Raw genomic sequence first — 20,278 nt, forward strand, 5'->3', positions numbered from 1 at the left:
ACTACCAAATGTAAAATAGATGGCTAGTGGGAAGCAGCCGCATGGCACAGGGAGATCAGCTCAGTACTTTGCGACCACCTGGAGGGGTGGGATAAGGAGGGTGGGAGGGAGACGCAAGAGGGAGGGGATATGGGGATATACATATGCGTATAGCTGATTCACTTTGTTATACAGCAGAAACTAACACAACACTGTAAAGCAATTATACTACAGTAAAGATGTTAAAAAAAAAAAAAAAAAGAATCCGCCTGCCAGTGCAGGGGACACAGGTTCGAGCCCTGGTCCGGGAAGATCCCACATGCCGCAGAGCAACTAAGCCCGTGTGCCGCAACTACTAAGCCTGCACTCTAGAGCCTGTGAGCCACAACTACTGAGCCCGCCTGCCACAACTACTGAAGCCCAAGTGCCTGGAGCCCGTGCTCCACAACAAGAGAAGCCACCGCAATGAGAAGCCCGTGCATCGCAACGAAGAGTAGCCCCCGCTCACCGCAACTAGGGAAAGCCCGCATGCAGCAATGAAGACCCAACACAACCAAAAATAAATAAATAACTAAATGTTACCAGAACAGAATCTCAGGAAACCTTTGGGTCCACGGCCTCCCTGACCTCAAGGAAGAAGTTATCTTTTTTTTTTTTTTTTTAACATCTTTATTGGAGTATAATTGCTTTACAATGGTGTGTTAGTTTCTGCTTTATAACAAAGTGAATCAGTTATACATATACATATGCTCCCATATCTCTTCCCTCTTGCATCTCCCTCCCTCCCACCCTCCCTATTCCACCCCTCTAGGTGGTCACAAAGCACAGGAAGAAGTTATCTTAATGACTATCTTACATGCATGATGCTTTAGTAAGAACCTATTTGAGAATATGTCACATCAAGAAAACAATATAACTTTCTTCTTTCTAGCGCACCTAAAGTAATTTTCTCACATTTTCCACTTAGCTGCTCCCTGGTTCTTTCAAGATTTGTTTATTTTTGGTTCCCGTAGGAAGTCTGCACATTCCCTGAGGACGAGGGTTTTAATTTTTGCAAGTGATGAAGAGGTTACTTTCCAAATACTAAGATTCTCTCTTGGTGGCAGGATGATGGTTTCCCATGGAAACAATTATGGAAGTTGTTTGAACTCCCGAGCCTGGCTGCCAAAACAAAACCAAAAGCAAAAGGAAGGAACCCAACTATGTCTGAACGTTTACTGAAAACAGCAGCTGGAGTGCCCTGTGCTCTCTGTGGACAGTCCAGGACAGGACAGCCTCCAACAGAACCAGAAAACCGGCACTGCTCACCCAGGAGGCCCTCAGACCCCAAATCATATGTCTGAATCCCAGTCTCGTGTGTCAAAGAGGCTGTCGGTGAAAATTGGCCTTTCCTGTGTCCTTGGTTTCTGTCTTCTGGGCCCTTCCTTGAAGGCACCCACCTGTGGGCCCAGCACCAGATAGCAGCTCTGTCCTGTTCTTCCCAAATTCAAGTGGAGAGCCGGCCCCTCCCCAAACAATTAAACAAGAACTGGGGCCCCATGGGCATTTTTTTCTCCAAGTTTCCTTCCTCCTAGAGGGAATTATAACGGCTTTTAAGTTAAAATAAAAGGAAGAGGAGGGTTTACACTCCAGCTTTGCCTTTTACAAGTTTTGTTCCCTCGGCTCTTAATTTATCCACTTAGAGCCTGACTTCCTCATCTCCCAGGAGGACCCAAGCCCCGCATGCTTTCTGGGAGCATCAGCTCAGGTGTTCAGAGCACTCAGCCCTGGTTACCACTGAGAATAGCTCCTCTGAGGCCCCAATCAGAAGGCGGCCAGCTCCGGGCTGCCGGGAAAGGCAGCAGGTGTAGCCCAGTTACCTTAATGACCCTTGAATAAAAGCCTTGGGGGGTTGGCGCTGAGGCTCAGACGCGCGGAGCCTCCTCTCCTGGGAACTTGGGAGAAATACGGTGCTCAGGACCCTCCCTGACCTGGAACCCCACCCCCACCCCCCCGCCAGGCCTGCTGCAGGCTGAGGGGGGACCAGCCCCGAGGGGACAGGCCGCTTTCCCAGGTGAGTACAGGTCAACCCCATGGGGCAGGGGGGGAGTTCAGGCCCCAGGCCTGCTGGGAAGGTGGTCAGAACTTTCAGGCAGGGGTCACCCTGGGCATGTTTTTCTTCCACACGGGGCCCCCTGGGGTCACCTCTGGATTGTGTCCCACTTGTCATTCCTTCTGCCATTCCTTCTCCACTTGCACTTTCTAAAATCCCCCAACTCCTCTTTATTCATGCCTTTATGAAAGCCTCCCCCCACCTCGACCCGCTAGAAATGAGGTTTTCAGAAGCACGTGGGGGGAGGGCGGGGGCCAGGGAGTCGGCGTTAACCGTGCGCTTGCGTCCTGGTGATGGAGGGGTGGTAGGGCTCCAGCGTTTGGTGGTCAGTCTCTTGATTCCAGGGCCACAGAATAAAGTCCTAGAATCGCGGGGTGTGTGGGAAGGGGCCGAGAGGAGCTCGTTTATCCCTTCGGTTAAGGCCTGAGAGCTGAGGCTGCCTGCATGAGATGCAGGTGTGTCGCCCAGGTGGGAGCAGTGAAGACCGGTGAGGAAAGGCCGGTGGGGAAGCCTTCCTGGAGGTGCAGGAGCCTCGTCCCTCCCTCCTGGAGGTTGAGAGAGGGCGGTTCCGGGACGTGGTGGCAGTTCTGGGGGAGCTGCAGTCCTGACATGTAGAGGGGCATCCAGGTGGGACTGAGCAGGTAGGAAGAGCCCGGGGGGGCTGGAGAGCTCACCTGAAGAGCTTGGTTTTACGAGCACAGGCCCTGGGGAATCCAGGGAGGAACCTGGGCGTTTTTGAGTTTGAGAAAGAGAATGCTGATGCTAACATAGAAAACATCTCAAAAAACTGTGTGAGATTACAGCTGGCACAAGGAGAGTGCGTCTACAGGGTGTATGCACTGGGTTCCAAAGGGACGGGCATGGGAAAGCAAGACACGGCCTCATCTGTGTTTGTTTTTTTAACCGTGTTTTTCAGAGTTTTAGATTTTAGAGCAAAACTGAGGGGAAGGTCCAGAGATTCCCCTCTATCTTCTGCCTCCACCCATGCAGACCCGACCCCCCCATCAACATCCCCACCAGACGGTGCATTTGTTATAACTGATGACCCTGCATGGACACGTCATCCTCACCCAGAGTCCATAGTTGATATTTTAGGGTTCACTCTTGGTGTTGCCCATTCTATGGGTTTGGACGAATGTATAATAACGTGTATCCATTATTATAATGTCATACAGAGTAGTTTCACTGCACTAAAAATCTGTGCTCCACCTGTTCATCCCCCTCCCCCAACCCCCGACAACCATTGATTTTTTTAATAATTTTAATTTATTTATTTTTATATTTTTTGGCTGTGTTGGGTCTTCGCTTCTGCATGAGGGCTTTCTCTAGTTGCGGCAAGCGGGGGCCACTCTTCATCGCGGTGCGCGGGCCTCTCACTATCGCGGCCTCTCTTGTTGCGGAGCACAGGCTCCAGACGCGCAGGCTCAGTAGTTGAGGCTCACGGGCCCAGTTGCTCCACGGCATGTGGGATCTTCCCAGACCAGGGCTCGAACCCGTGTCCCCTGCATTGGCAGGCAGATTCTCAACCACTGCGCCACCAGGGAAGCCCCTGTAATTTTTTTTAATAAGAAGAATATATTTATAAACTACTTGTATAATAACAAAAGAGGAAAAGCTGCTTTACTCATTCTGGCCATAACGTGAATAATGTTAGAGGGAGATGGTGGATTCAGGGGAAATTTGGGGAGGGAAATGGCAGTTTTATGGGCAGGAGCTGTGGAGGGTATCAGGAGTATCCAGCTTGTGCGCCAGTGAAAAGTTTTGCTGATCCGAGTGAGAGAATACAGGAAAAGGAGGAGAAAATGATGCAGGTGAAATGATTGATTGCATCTTGAAATGCTGAGTTTGAGGGTATGAGAGAGAGCCACCAATGAATCAGTAGGTCATTAAAATCCTTCGTGTAATAAACTAGGTTTGAACATGAAGTGGTGAGACTACCAAATACATAATGTCTACGTGTGCGTAGATGTTAGATATACGTTTAACATGGATTTATTTCCAGTTTTTCCGGCTCCGTGAACATTGTAACCTTGTAAAACTGTCACCTTTCAGAGGCAACAATCTCATTCCAGATTTCCAGACCTGGCTCAATGTAATTTGAAAATTTGTAACCATCTTCTGAGCAGGTTTACCATCCAAATACATACAAATTTAATCTCCTTGTCTGTGGAGTATATTCCCTGGGACCCAAGGTGCCTTCATTTGTTTATTTACTTACCAGAAGTACCACTTACTGTATGGTCCACGTTCTCCAACACCTTTAGTCCTGATGTTCCCAAAATTTAAATTTACGAAGGAGGCTGATTAGAACTATTGGGGGCCCAGGAGCAGTTAGGCTGGATGACCAGGTGCAGCATATTCGGAGGCTCAGGGCTGCATCCCTAACGAGAGGAACGGCCCTCCTTTCTCACTGCTCTCCTGATGGCCTTGCTCATCAGCTGATACGATGATACAGGGTTTTACAGATGTGAAATCCTGACCTGTTCACGTAGGTCTAGACTATGGGGGCTTCCCTGGTGGCGCAGTGGTTGAGAGTCTGCCTGCTTGTGCAGGGGACACGGGTTCAAGCCCTGGTCTGGGAGGATCCCACATGCCGCGGAGCAACTGGGCCCATGAGCCACAACTACTGAGCCTGCGCGTCTGGAGCCTGTGCCCCGCAACGGGAGGGGCCGCGATAGTGAGAGGCCCGCGCACCACAATGAAGAGTGGTCCCCGCTTGCCGCAACTAGAGAAGGCCCTCGCACGAAACAAAGACCCAACACAGCTAAAAATAAATAAATAAATAAATAACGTAGCTATTAGACTATGGTCCATCGCACAGTTGGCTGCCCCAAAACGGGGCTTCAGTGGAAAGCAAAATGGGGTGTAGCAGTTTTATACAAGGATACAATGCACTTTTAATTTCCTTCAAGGCCCTCTGGGGAAGTGTGGAAAATGGCCTAGATTTATCTTGATTAGGTATTATTTATAGTATACTGGTTTAATTTGATCTTTCTTTTAATAAAATTGCATGATTTATATTTAAGGCCACTGACTAAATTATTTTCTTTTACGCTAGTAGCTGGTAATAATTTTTCATCTCCTCCCAAGACCAATGGCCTTTTCAGGCCTATTTTCTTTGAATTTGGCTACCTAAAAACAAACATCTCTCCTCTCTGTTGTTTTGCAATTGGATGGAATCAACCTACGAATTCACACCAAATTGAGGTCGCTCATATTCCGAGTGTGTTTACATCGATGTTCTAAACAAACGGTGCTCCAGGCTCTGTTCATCTGTGGACGAGGCCACAACATGCTGGTCCCTGCCTTGTACTTTTTTCTCTTCCTCCCTGTACTAACCCTGGAGGTTTGTGTTGTGACCCCTTTTCATAGGAGGGGCCGTCCGAGAGGTTACACGGTTTCCCCACCATCACAGCTAATTAAATGGCAGCACTAGATTCTCCCCAGCCTCCTCAATGACTACTGTCCCTGTTCCTTTGCAGGTATGAACGCTGCTGTCCGAGCTGTCGTGCGCATGGGAATATATGTGGGGGCCAAAGTGTACTTTATCTACGAGGTCAGTGTCACGTCCCCTTCCCGCTTTCTCTCTCAGGAATCGCTGCCTCGTACTCACTGGGGGCCTCATGCCTGCCTGGGGCTGCTGACTGCAGGCGAGAGGCAGCAGGTGACGGGCACACTTGGGTACCAATAGGGGAGCCCAGGTACCAGGAGAAGTTACACCCCCGGTCTAGATGCATGTCTGTGAGATTTGCATTAGGGAGCAAGGGGAGAAAGGTGATGAAACAGGGCTCAAAAGGCCATTTTGATATCCACCTAGTGTTCTTGTAGGATTAATGATATCCAAATGGTTGTATTTATTTATAGTTCTCATTCCTTATAGAAGTGATATAGTCACTAAAAATGGGGGCTGAATTTGAATAAACATTAAGCTGAATGGGGGGAAGAGCGGCCACTTTGGGCTTTTCATCGTTAATGTAAAACCCAGACCACCTCCCTAGTATCTCTTTATGCCTTAACTTCAAAATGAAGCATCTGAAAGCAAACAGATGGCCCATTATCTCCTGCTTTTGAGGTCCTGGCAGCTTAGAAGTAAGTTGTGTTTGGAGGGAAGCCACCCATACAGCTTGGACCACATGATTTATTTCAAAAACTATTAGAAAAAATAACATATTTAGTTTTTAAATTTATAAAACAGAATAAAGCTTTAAAAATGGAAATAAGAGAATGGTTTTTTTAAATTGCTTAATTCTTCCAAAATCACTGTTAGTGTTTTATTCTGATTCTTCCCAGTGTAATACGTGTGAAATACTGGAAGGAAATATATACATTATTAGCACCATGGCAAATGTATTTTGTATACTATGTTTTTTACCTGCCAGTATGTTATGACAGTTTTGTATGTGTTAACGTACATTCCACAACTATCGCGTAAATGTCTGTGTAAAATTCCATCAACCTGATGTCTCATCATTTACCTGAGCCCTCAGCAACTTGATCCTTGCATTCCTATGCCACCAGAAATATTTAGGTCACTGCCCATTTCTCAACTATCCTAACACAGCAAGCTCTAGATTAATATTTGAAGCTGTTCTATGCTTCGTATCGTTGCTGTGATCCCAGGATACAGCGTCCGCCGAGTTAAAAGGGGTGGTCATCCTAACAGGTCTCAGTGTGTCTCGCCAAAGTGATTTCTTTGTTCCATCCCAGGCCCACGCCGGGCACACAGGTGGCACCAACCCTGCCAGTTCTGTGTGTGCGGCCCACCTTGCTGAGAGCTGGCCAGGGCTCCAGAGTCTGTTTACTGAGTCATTTTCTCTACTTGAGAAGTAGCTGCTCACAGATTTTGCTCGTTGGTCCTAATGACCATGTGTTTATCGTTTGCGGGAAAGATGGTTTTTCCTGGGCTTAGGTTTGCTTTTTATTTTTTTATTATTATTTTTTTATTATTATTTTTACTTAAACAGAAAGTCACAAAAATTATAATCATCCTCATCAGTTCACTCAGTCCCATGTAATTTTTTTTCATCTTGATCTTTTATTAGCACTTTTATGAATTCGTCAGTTTTCTATTAGAGTTCTGAAAATGCTTATTCATTCAGTTCAGCAGTATAGTCAGTTACCAGAAACCTGTACTTGTCAGAGACTTTTCCATGAATTCCTTGAAGATGAAACCCTTTTATAAGAACATTTTTGCGAAAGCATCAGAGTACACCCAGAACTGTCTGTAAATGACAAAAGACTTAAAAATGACCACGGTTAAAGATTTGATAAAAGTTCGTAATAATGCAATTGACAAGGAAATTTAGTTATTTCTGAGATATACATTTTAAAGTAATAACTAGAATTATGACTTATAGCATTATACCAGAACGTACAAGATTTTTAGAAATTTCATGTAATGTCTGAAACATTTATATTAACATATTTCCATACAAATAACCCAAAGAAAGTTTAGTATTAGTTGTTTTTTGTTTGTTTGTTTTTTTATACTGCAGATTCCTATTACTCATCAATTTTATACACATCAGTGTATACATGTCAATCCCTATCGCCCAATTCAGCACACCACCATCTCCACCCCACCATGGTTTTCCCCCCTTGGTGTCCATACGTTTGTTCTCTACATCTGTGTCTCAACTTCTGCCCTGCAAACCGGTTCATCTGTACCATTTTTCTAGGTTCCACATACATGCGTTAATATACGATATTTGTTTTTCTCTTTCTGACTTACTTCACTCTGTATGACAGTCTCTAGATCCATCCACGTCTCAACAAATGACCCAATTTCGTTCCTTTTTATGGCTGAGTAATATTCCATTGTATATATGTACCACATCTTCTTTATCCATTCGTCTGTCGATGGGCATTTAGGTTGCTTCCATAACCTGGCTATTGTAAACAGTGCTGCAATGAACATTGGGGTGCATGTGTCTTTTTGAATTATGGTTTTCTCTGGGTATATGCCTAGTAGTAGGATTGCTGGGTTGTACGGTAGTTCTATTTTTAGTTGTTTAATGAACCTCCATACTGTTCTCCATAGTGGCTGTATCAATTTACATTCCCACCAACAGTGCAAGAGGGTTCCCTTTTCTCCACACCCTCTGCAGCATTTGTTGTTTGTAGATTTTCTGATGATGCCCATTCTAACTGGTGTGAGATGATACCTCATTGTAGTTTTGATTTGCATTTCTCTAATAATTAGTGATGTTGAGCAGCTGTTCATGTGCCTCTTGGCCATCTGTATGTCTTCTTTGGAGAAATGTCTATTTAGGTCTTCTGCCCATTTTTGGATTGGGTTGTTTGTTTCTTTAATATTGAGCTGAATGAGCTGTTTATATATTTTGGAGATTAATCCTTTGTCCGTTGATTCATTTGCGAATATTTTCTCCCATTCTGAGGGTTGTCTTTTCGTCTTGTTTATGGTTTCCTTTGCTGTGCAAAAGCTTTGAAGTTTCATTAGGTCCCATTTGTTTATTTTTCTTTTTATTTCCATTACTCTAGGAGGTGGATCAAAAAAGATCTTTCTGTGATTTATGTCAAAGAGTGTTCTTCCTATGTTTTCCTCTAAGAGTTTTATAGTGTCTGGTCTTACATTTAGGTCTCGAATCCATTTTGAGTTCATTTTTGTGTATGGTGTTGGGAGTGTTCTAATTTCATTCTTTTACATGTAGCTGTCCAGTTTTCCCAGCACCACTTATTGAAGAGACTGTCTTTTCTCCATTGTATATCTTTGCCTCCTTTGTCATAGATTAGTTGACCATAGGTGCGTGGGTTTATCTCTGGGCTTTCTATCTTGTCCCATTCATCTATATTTCTGTTTTTGTGCCAGTACCATATTGTCTTGATTACTGTACCTTTGTAGTATAGTCTGAAGTCAAGGAGTCTGATTCCTCCAGCTCTGTTTTTTTCCCTCAAGACTGCTTTGGCTATTCGGGGTCTTTTGTGTCTCCATACAAATTTTAAGATGATTTGTTCTAGTTCTGTAAAAAATGCCATTGGTAATTTGATAGGGATTGCATTGAATCTGTAGATTGCTTTCGGTAGTATAGTTATTTTCACAGTACTGATTCTTCCAATCCAAGAACATGGTATATCTCTCCATCTGTTTGTATCATCTTTAATTTCTTTCATCAGTGTCTTATAGTTTTCTGCATACAGGTCTTTTGTTTCCCTAGGTAGGTTTATTCCTAGGTATTTTATTCTTTGTGTTGCAATGGTAAATGGGAGTGTTTCCATAATTTCTCTTTCAGATTTTTCATCATTAGTGTATAGGAATGCAAGAGATTTCTGTGCATTAATTTTGTATCCTGCTACTTTACCAAATTCATTGATTAGCTCTAGTATTTTTCTGGTGGCATCTTTAGGATTCTCTATGTATAGTATCATGTCATCTGCAAACAGTGACAGTTTTACTTCTTCTTTTCCAATTTGTACTCCTTTTATTTCTTCTTCTTCTCTGATTGCCGTGGCTAGGACTTCCAAAACTATGTTGAATAAGAGTGGTGAGAGTGGACATCCTTGTCTCGTTCCTGATTGTAGAGGAAATGCTTTCCGTTTTTCCCCATTGAGAATGATGTTTGCTGTGGGTTTGTCGTATATGGCCTTTATTATGTTGAGGTAGGTTCCCTCTATGCCCACTTTCTGGAGAGTTTTTTTTATCATAAATGGATGTTGAATTTTGTCAAAAGCTTTTTCTGCATGTATTGAGATGATCATATGGTTTTTATTCTTTAATTTGTTAATATGGTGTTTCACATTGATTGGTTTGCATATATTGAAGAATCCTTGCATCCCTGGGATAAATCCCACTTGATCATGGTGTATGATCCTTTTAATGTGCTGTTGGATTCTGTTTGCTAGTATTTTGTTGAGGATTTTTGCATCTATATTCATCAGTGATATTGGTCTGTAATTTTCTTTTTTTGTAGTATCTTTGTCTGGTTTTGGTATCAGGGTGATGGTGGCCTCATAGAATGAGTTTGGGAGTTTTCCTTCCTCTGCAATTTTTTGCAAGAGTTTGAAAAGGATGGGTGTTAGCTCTTCTCTAAATGTTTGATAGAATTCACCTGTGACACCATCTGGTCCTGGACTTTTGTTTGTTGGAAGATTTTTAATCACAGTTTCAATTTCGTTACTTGTGATTGGTCTGTTCATATTTTCTGTTTCTTCCTGGTTCAGTCTTGGAAGTTTATACCTTTCTAAGAATTTGTCCATTTCTTCCAGGTTGTCCATTTTATTGGCATAGAGTTGCTTGTAGTAGTCTCTTAGGATGCTTTGTATTTCTTCAGTGTCTGTTGTAACTTCTCCTTTTTCATTTCTAATTTTATTGATTTGAGTCCTCTCCCTCTTTTTCTTGATGAGTCTGGCTAATGGTTTATCAATTTTGTTTATCTTCTCAAAGAACCAGCTTTTAGTTTTATTGATCTTTGCTCTTGTTTTCTTTGTTTCTATTTCATTTATTTCTGCTCTGATCTTTACGATTTCTTTCCTTCTGCTAACTTTGGGTTTTGTTTATTCTTCTTTCTCTAGTTCCTTTAGGTGTAATGTTAGATGGTTTATTTGAGCTTTTTCTTGTTTCTTGAGGTAGGCTTGTATAGCTATAACCTTCCGTCTTAGAACTGCTTTTGCTGCATCCCATAGGTTTTGGATCATTGTGTTTTCATTGTCATTTGTCTCTAGGTATTTTCTGATTTCCTCTGTGATTTCTTCAGTGATCTCTTGGTTATTTAGTAACGTATTGTTTAGCCTCCATGTGTTTGTGTTTTTTATGGTTTTTTCCCTGTAATTGATCTCTAACCTCATAGCCTTGTGGTCAGAAAAGATGCTGGATATGATTTCAATTTTCTTAAATTTACTGAGGCTTGATTTGTGACCCAAGATGTGTTCTATCCTGGAGAATGTTCCATGTGCACCTGAGAAGAAAGTGTAATCTGCTGTTTTTGGATGGAATGTCCTATAAATATCAAGTCTATCTGGTCTATTGTGTCATACAAAGCTTCTGTTTCCTTATTTATTTTCATTTTGGATGATCTGTCCATTGGTGTAAGTGAGGTGTTAAAGTCCCCCACTATTACTGTGTTACTGTCGATTTCCTCTTTTATAGCTGTTAGCAGTTGCCTTATGTATTGAGGTGCTCCTATGTTGGGTGCATATATATATTTATAATTGTTATATCTTCTTCTTGGATTGATCCCTTGATCATTATATAGTGTCCTTCCTTGTCTCTTGTAACATTCTTTATTTTAAAGTCTGTTTTATCTGATATGAGTATTGCTACTCCAGCTTTCTTTTGATTTCCATTTGCATGGAATATCTTTTTCCATCCCCTCACTTTCAGTCTTTATGTGTCCCTAGGTCTAAGTGGGTCTCTTGTAGACAGCATATATATGTGTCTTGTTTTTGTATCCATTCATCAAGCCTGTGTCTTTTGGTTGGAACATTTAATCCATTCACGTTTAAGGTCATTATCGATATGTATGTTCCTATGACCATTTTCTTAATTGTTTTGGGTTTGTTTTTGTAGGTCCTTTTCTTCTCTTGTGTTTCCCACTTAGAGAAGTTTCTTTAGCATTTGTTGTAGAGCTGGTTTGGTGGTGCTGAATTCTCTTAGCTTTTGCTTGTCTGTAAAGCTTTTGATTTCTCCATCAAATCTAAATGAGATCCTTGCCGGGTAGAGTAATCTTGGTTGTAGGTTCTTCCCTTTCATCACTTTAAGTATATCATGCCACTCCCTTCTGGCTTGTAGAGTTTCTGCTGAGATATCAGCTGTTAACCTTATGGGAGTTCCCTTGTATGTTATTTGTCATTTTTCCCTTGCTGCTTTCAATAATTTTTCTTTGTCTTTAATTTTTGCCAGTTTGATTACTATGTGTCTCGGCGTGTTTCTCCTTGGGTATATCCTGCCTGGGAGTCTCTGCACTTCCTGGACTTGGGTGGCTATTTCCTTTCCCATGTTAGGGAAGTTTTCGACTATAATCTCTTCAAATATTTTCTCTGGTCCTTTCTCTCTCTCTTCTCCTTCTGGGACCCCTATAATGCAAACGTTGTTGAGTTTAATGTTGTCTCAGAGGTCTCTTAGGCTGTCTTCATTTCTTTTCATTCTTTTTTCTTTATTCCCTTCTGCAGCAGTGAATTCCACCATTCTGTCTTCCAGGTCACTTGTCTGTTCTTCTGCCTCAGTTTTTCTGCTGTTGATTCCTTCTAGTGTAGTTTTCATTTCAGTTATTGTATTGTGTTCATCTCTGTTTGTTTGATCTTTAATTCTTCTAGGTCTTTGTTAAACATTTCTTGCATCTTCTCAATCTTTGCCTCCATTGTTTTTCCGAGGTCCTGGATCATCTTCATTATCATTATTCTGAATTCTTTTTCTGGAAGGTTGCCTCTCTCCATTTCATTTAGTTGTTTTTCTGGGGTTTTATCTTGTTCCTTCATCTGGTACATAGCCCTCTGCCTTTTCATCTTGTCTATCTTTCTGTGAATGTGGTTTTTGTTCCAAGGCTGCAGGATTGTAGTTCTTCTTGCTTCTGCTGTCTACCCTCTGGTGGATGAGGCTATCTAAGAGGCTTGGGGAGGGACTGGTGGTGGGTATAGCTGACTGTTGCTCTGGAGGGCAGAGCTCAGTAAAAGTTTAATCCACTTGACTGTTGATGGGTGGGATTGGGTTCCCTCCCTGTTGGTTGTTTGGCGTCAGGCAATCCAACACTGGAGTCTACCTGGGCTCTTTGGTGGTGCTAATGGTGGACTCTGGGAGGGCTCACACCAAGGAGTACTTCCCAGAACTTCTGCTGCCAATGTCCTTGTCCCCATGGTGAGCCACAGCCCACCCCCACCCCCCGCCTCTGCAGGAGACCCTCCAACACCAGCAGGTATGTCTGGTTCAGTCTCCCCTGGGGTCACTGCTCCTGCCCCTGGGTCCTGACGTGCACACTACTTTGCGTGTGCCCTCCAAGAGTGGAGTCTCTGTTTCCCCCAGTCCTGTTGAAGTCCTGCAATCAATTCCCACTAGGCTTCAAAGTCTGATTCTCTAGGAATTCCTCCTCCTGTTGCCGGACCCCCAGGTTGGGAAGCCTGACGTGGGGCTCAGAATCTTCACTCCAGTGGGCGGACTTCTGTGGTATAAGTGTTCTCCAGTCTGTGAGTCACCCACCCAGCAGTTATGGGATTTGATTTTACTGTGATTGTGCCCCTCTTACCGTCTCATTGTGGCTCCTACTTTGTCTTTGGATGTGGGGTATCTTTTTTGGTGAGTTCCAGTGTCTTCCTGTCAATGATTTTCCAGCAGCTAGTTGTGATTCTAGTGTTCTCACAAGAGGGAGTGAGAGCACGTCCTTCTACTCCGCCATCTTGGTTCCTCCTCCCGGTTTGCTTTTTAAAACTGTGTTTCTGTGGGCTTGGGGTTTGTATTCATCTGATTTGGGCAATGTTGAAACAGTGGGTCTTATCAAAACCTTTCCAGAACTATAGTTTTGTCGTTTTCTATTCGGATGTGTTTAGGGTCAAATTGCCCTCGTACCCATCTGTCCTTGGCCTCGCCTGGCACCCATGGCCTCACCACTAACATGGAGGGAGCACGTTAGCCGCTGTGATGAGCTCGCATACCTTGCTTCTTCCCCATCCTCTGACCTTGAAGCTGATTCTTTTCCTGCTGCTGCTGGAGAGTGTGCCTGACATACAGTTTCCTCTGCCTTTTTGTTTCATTTTACTTTGGGGAGGGGTTGCTCTGCCTTAGAAATTGAGAGAAGGCACCCCAGCCTGGCCTGATGAGTGAACGTGCTTTAAACATCTGAGGGTGGAGCACCCTTAGATTAGGCTTTCCTGTTCCGAGTAACAAAATGCTTTCAGACTCGCAGTAGACGAATGTCCTTAGGCTTCCGGTTTGCAGCCTGTTCCCCAGGAAACCTTTGATCACCTGGCCCACTGCCCTTCTTGTTGCCTTCCTGGCGGGGGTGCAGTTCCATCCCTACAGTGATTCACTTGATCTTCAAGACCACCTTGCAGATCCGGGAGGGAAGGGAAGGAAGTCGGTTGAGTTACTTCACTGAAGAACCGGACTGGTTGTGGGCGGTTCACTTTCTCTGCGTCACTTCTCGGCACTGGCGGGGCTGAGATGGGAGCTTACACCCCCATCAAACCAGTGATGGGGGCATGTCTCACCCCCAGACATTGGTGCCTTGGAGACAGTTTTTGATCGCCCCGTTATTAGCGGGCTGGTGGTGCCACTGGCATCTCGTGGGCCAGGGATGCTGCTCAACATCCCACATGGCGCAGGATGCGTCAGGGGTGCCGAGAGCCGGTGATGCCCTGCCTTAAACCAAGGGCTGCATCTGTGTTTGGCATGAAAGTCGGTGGGAGGGGTGGGGGGGTGGGGCATCTGTGGGTACTGGAACCAACGTAGTGCCTGGTCAACTTTACATCATCTTTCTCAGATCAAAGAGTTTTGTTGTTTTTGTCTTGTTTTGGTTTTAGTTTTTTATTGGCACTGTGTCCTGCGGCTGTGTCTGTATTCTGGGGACATTTTGGTGTATTTTGACTCATACCTACCAGACTTTGCACATTTCAGAATGAAGGAATTGGTGGGGGTTGCATCAGGTGGGCCTGAGCCTACCAACACTTGGACTCCCTTTTAAGAACATTTGGGCTCACTTTGGAGAAATCTCGACACAGAGGAGCCAGATTTATTCCCACGTTGCCAACCAGAAAGGACTCCTGGGCCCACTTTGCTCATGGGTAACGGGGATCTTTTTCCTGATGTCCTGGGGCCGTACTCTTCACGTCCTCTCAGGATGAGGGTGAGTGGGCGTGAGGGGACGGTCGGCCGGTGGGAGCCCCGCTTCCTGCCCTCCCTCAGGTGGGCCGCAAGGCGTCCTGAGTCTGAACAGGTACACCCCTTTTAAGGGAGCAGGGAATTCTGTGGTTCCTCCATCAGGAAGATGCCAGAGAGAACCCTTGTGTGGAGTAACATCGGAGTGATTCTGATTCTCATGAAAACCGCTTTATGGGCATCTCAGGGCATCCAGCTGAGCACAGCCTTTGTGGGTCAGTCCTAGGAATGGTCAGAACGTTGAGGTTCGTATGTTCTGGAGGGAAATAGAAACAGCCTAGAGGTGGACACAGTTGAACCGAAATCACCTGTTAGGAGATGATGCCGTGCTTCTCGTGACGCCCCTCCCCCACCCCAAAAAGAGAGTGATTCTAGTGAACGGGGCCTGTTGTTTATGTCCCCATGGAAGGGGGTCCTCAGTGTCAGCCTTGCCTCAGGGCTCACTCAACCCAGGGCCTGGGCACTGACAGTATCCACATTATCTCCCTAAATCCAATCATCCCTTCACTACAGGTGTAACGACTCTGGATCTGTAATTCTGAAATCCAAAAATCTCTAAAATCTGCCAGTTTTTCCCGAACTCCTTTGGGCAGCAATCCTTGGTGGAGCTGCATGTAACCCGGACTTGCCCTCTAGTGTGACTGTCCCTGGGGCGGCGGAGTGGGGTGGGGGGGTAAGAGGGGAATGGGGAGGCTTGTTCACACTGCTGACGGTGCTAGGTGACACGTAATGTCCGTACTGCTTCTTAAAATCCCAGCCTTCCAAATTCTGGCACACCTCCCGCCCCTAGGGTTTGGGGGAATGATTGTGGACCCACCCATGTAGCCGATGGCTGGGAATCAACACGTTAACCTTCTGGCCCTGCTTCCTCATCTGTCTGGTGAAAATCATATTTGCCCTTCCTGCACTTGGAAAAAGTCTGTGCACAAACCGGGCAAGGGGGCCATGATGCTGCACGTGCCTTCGACTTCTCTGATTTTTGCCAGGCGCAGAACGGGGGACTCGGGTGTATCACTTCCTTGTGGACCGTCTCAGGACTGTGGACGTCCACATGTCTGCGGTCTGGGTCACGTCCCGTCAGGCACGGCTTCCTTCCTGGCCGCAGCAGTGTTGGCATCTGCAGCTGGAGGATCTGGGGGGTGGAGGCGCTGGGCTGTGCACCCTGGTTAGAGCCTCTGCCCACCGGAAGCCAGGACCCCCCCCGAGCCCACAGCAGTGACAGCCAGAAATGTCTCCAGACGTCAGCAGATGTCTTCTACTTGGGGACCACCATCCTATACCCACTGGGGCTCGAATTTAGAAGACGTTTGGTTTTGTGCGTTTTTTTTTTTTTTTTAAAGCATCATTTGGTAATTTATCCAACACATTTGTCCATCCCTAGTCTAGTTTCTAAGTTCAGCTAGAGCTTTCCAGGTTACCAACGTCAAAACAGTTAAACAGGTCAGCATCAATTATTTAAGTGGAGGTTTTTTGGCTTTTTCTTGAGTAGAAAGCGTGTGGGAAGCATATTGATCGGAAAACACTGGTATTTCTGCTAAAGGTCTGGCACGGGATTTGTTCTGTCTGGCTGCCACCAGGCCTGCTGTAAATCTGGGACAAGTCTACGTGTGATACATGCCAGCCCTTGGGCGCCATTCTGGGGAGGGATGGGGCGGGGTGTGGATTAACCCATTCTTTCCACCTACCAAGCCAGTTGTAGATTTATTTCTGTTTTTTTCCTTTTAAGATAGGGGTTTTCCTTAGAAACTTACAGGTGCTTCCGCTTCTTGGAGACAGTGAGGGCGAGTACATTACATACCTTTTGCGAAAGACTGTGCTCAGGGGGGACTGTCCCAGGTTTAGGTGGATGAGAAGCAGGGTGGGAAGAGTCCTTAACTTACCTGCTGCTCTGATCTCGGCTACAGAAATAGTCTAGATGTGTTTCACTTAATATGCAGGTTCAACATCCTATTAGGTGCAGATTTTCCTGCAGATTAAAAGAAGTCATCATTCTTATTATAGCTCTTTAACTGTGACTAACTTAAAAGTCTTTCCTCTTTAAAAGAACTCTTAACGGCTTGGCCCTCCTCAGGCCCAGCAGTTGTGAATATCAGGCCCACCCATCATCACCCATTGAAGAAAGGCTAGGAGTAAAGCATCATTTTCAGCAGCTAATCTTCTTATTACAAACAACACATTCTAAATGGGTGAGGGGAGTCAGGACTTCCTACTGTGAAAGAACAGGGACATCAGAACAAGACCGGGAGCTAACGTTCTGGTCTCCTCGGCCATCACAGGAGGTCCAGTGAGCGGCTTTCTCACGGGAGCCCTGGGTCCCTCTCGGACCAGCCTGGAATCTGAGCTGCCCTCGGTCAGGGCCCTGAGCATCCCGGCCTGGCATCCTACGATGATGATCAAGCTTTAGTTGTCAGTTAATAGACTGGTACCCTGTCTCCCTTCCTTGCCTCTGTTTGCCACAAAGGCACGTTATTTTTCTTCTTGTATATGGTGAACTGCCCACTTTCACAATTTTTCAAGTGAGAAATGTCACATTGTGACCAAACGACAACAAAAACCCACTTTCCCAGCGAGGGCAGCATGGGCCATCCTGCCCAGAAGCCGAGGTTCCGCTCTTCTTTTTTTTTGAATTTTATTTTATTTATTTTTTTATCCAGCAGGTTCTTATTAGTTATCTATTTTATACATATTAGTGTATATATCTCAATCCCAATCTCCCAGTTCATCCCACCACCACCTCCGCTCTTCTGTCCGGAACCCCGGGCTCGTCCCTGCAGGGGATTCGAGCAGGAGGGAGGGAGGGAGACGCAGGTGACTTTGCTGGGTGTCCTGTGATCCTGGGATGTGTGGGCAGGACAGATGGTAAAGTCACCCACCCGCACAGAGAGCAGGTTAGAAGGTCAACTTTGGGGACGTGTCTGGCTTTGTCACCCCTTTGCTCTCGCCTGCGGTCACCACCCTCACCTGCCCCCCCAATAGTTCCGTGAAGGCCAAGAGAGGTGACCAGAATCATGTTGTCTCATTTCCTTGAGGTTTTACACGTACCATTTCTGCATTTTAACTTCTTTAAAGACAGAACTCCTTAACCACTAACTGCCCATCTAAAAATAATAACAGTGATGCCGGAAGGTATAGGTAGAAGCTTTGCTGTGCAGCTGGGAGAGAGGCGGTGCCGCCTGGCCCTTTGGCTGACGTGCCCCTTGCTGGATTGGTTCAGTTCTTTAAATTAATTCACAAAAGGTGGATGACCTGGGGAATGCAGGGCAAGACCTACTTTCTTGGCGGCAGGCTGGCTTGTGCACCCTGGAAGAGTGAACTGTTATGGCCCTGAACACCCTTTTAACTGCATGCCTGCTCTCTGCCAGGTCCAGCTGAATCCTTCCCGTGTGATCAGCCTTGATCCTCACACCGTCAACATCTGCCTTGGGCTTAGACCATCTAGTTCTAGGTACCATTTTAGTGCCCAAGTTGCAAAAAAGATCATCTCCCTCCCTGCCTCTGCCCTTCCAGCTGATACCACTAATTAAGTACATAATTCACTGTGAGATAAGAGGGCTGGCTTCTGTGACTGGCTTTGTCCTGCTGTGACTTTCAGTTTATAACATACCAGGAACTGTGTATTGTGAGCTTTGGCTTAAAGAAATCTAATAGCACCAGAAGGCTCAATAAATCATTGGGTTTCCAAAAGCACAAAGTTCAGGGCTGTATCATGACTCGTAGTGTTGTAACCCCGTTCAGAAGTTTGGAGTTGACCAAATCTCACCAGGGACAAACCCAAAGGCATTTTCCCCAAAGCTGTGAAATCAGCGAGCAGGGGTGACTTGGTTCCCTGGACCAGAGCGTCTGTGCATTTAGAACCTAGTGGGGGCCGAGCAGGCTCTGGGTGAGGGAGGAAGTATGTGATCTGAGGTTCTGCGCGTGAGTCTCCTATGCGCTGAATAAACCCATGATTCCCAAACCTTGAAAACCATCAACATGGAGAGCCGTCACCACCTGTCTCTCCTGCACCCACACCTGGCTCTGCACAATGTACTTACTAACCCTTGAGCAGTTCAGAGCCAACCTCTCTATGTGCTGGCTCTTAAATCCTATAAGCGAAAAGTTTATTTATTAAGGAATTAACTTGGAAAAGCTTCATTCTGTAGGAAACAAACGCAGGTATTTACTTGAAACCCCTGGAGAAGTCTCTGAATGTCAGTGATAACACACTTCAAAAGTGTTTTCTAGATACTGTTATCTTTTTAGCGATTGTTTCCTCTGGTCCTTGGAATGCTTGACATTCAAACAGAGTTTCTGACTGAAGAATCCAGGATTCGGGAAAAGCATCACTAAGTTGAGAAGACATGGGGACCCATCCGACGCTTTTCTGAAACAAAAAGCCAAGACTGAACGGAGCAGAAGCATCTTAACCTGGCTTCAGTGCGAGAACTGGCCTTAAAGCTTCTGTATTTAATTCAACTAATCAGTGGGCTGTAAGTAGAAAGGACTAGAGGCGGGCTATTAGACCTCGTCTCTTTGAAAGTAATCAGAAAAATGAAGGCAAAGTTGCCATCAGGCAGAGTTAAAATACCAGTAATTTTCTTTCACCTTCACCTTTGTCTTCAATTGGTATATATTCCGAATATCTTTTTTAAGTTTTATTAAGGTATAATCGATATACAAAGGACTGTACATAGTAAATATGTACGGTTTGAGTCTGGACAAATGCAAACACTAGTGATACCATAATTATATATAGATATATACCTCCCAGAAAAAATGAAAATAAGATAAAAATTTTTTTAAAGCCAACTTTGTTATAGCATAAAACTGTAATTTCTCGCTCAGAAAAAAATAAAAATGAGATAAAAATAAATTTTTTTAAAAAGCCAACTTTGCCATAGCACAAGATCGTAATTTCCCTCTGGGTCTTTAATTTTAAACAATGCACCTGAGATTTATTATAAGAGCAAGTCACCCACAGGTGGACTAGCTCTTACCCTATTTAGAACAGATTTAACAAATGCCTATAAATACCCCTACATGTGGAACCGTCTCCTACATAATCATTTGGGAGACTGTGCCTGTTTTGCTCAAAACCATCCCAGACAAGAAGTCAAGATGTTTTCAGAGCCTCTGGCATGTTCTTAGACGGATCAGCGCTGGATTTGATACAACCAGCCGAGGGTCTCCTGGGGTAACCTTATGAACCAGGACCAACGAGACAGTGTTACTTTGGGTCCAAAACTAAGCATGGCTTCCAAGGTTTTATGGTTTGCCTTTCTTGTGTGAATCATAGAACTGGCTCGGAAGGCAGATCCTGAAACAGAATTTGAGAAAGCATTTTGGGCTCTGGCTGCGTCAGAATGAGTGTTCAACCTTCTAAGGAGACTTGAAAAATCTCCTCTGAA

General features: G+C 44.9%; 1 protein-coding gene across 1 annotated transcript in view; it reads left to right on the forward strand.

The window, feature by feature from the left end:
- Positions 1–20,278, forward strand: part of PFKP (phosphofructokinase, platelet) — a 72,854-nt gene that overhangs the window by 9,217 nt on the left and 43,359 nt on the right. The window contains exon 2 of the mRNA XM_082386043.1: positions 5,554–5,627. Coding sequence (XP_082242169.1) covers positions 5,554–5,627 — 74 coding nt within the window. The remainder of the gene's footprint in view (positions 1–5,553; positions 5,628–20,278) is intronic.

Source organism: Balaenoptera borealis, assembly GCF_965194805.1.
Source record: "Balaenoptera borealis genome assembly, chromosome: 3".
Classification (NCBI taxonomy): Eukaryota; Metazoa; Chordata; class Mammalia; order Artiodactyla; family Balaenopteridae; genus Balaenoptera; species Balaenoptera borealis.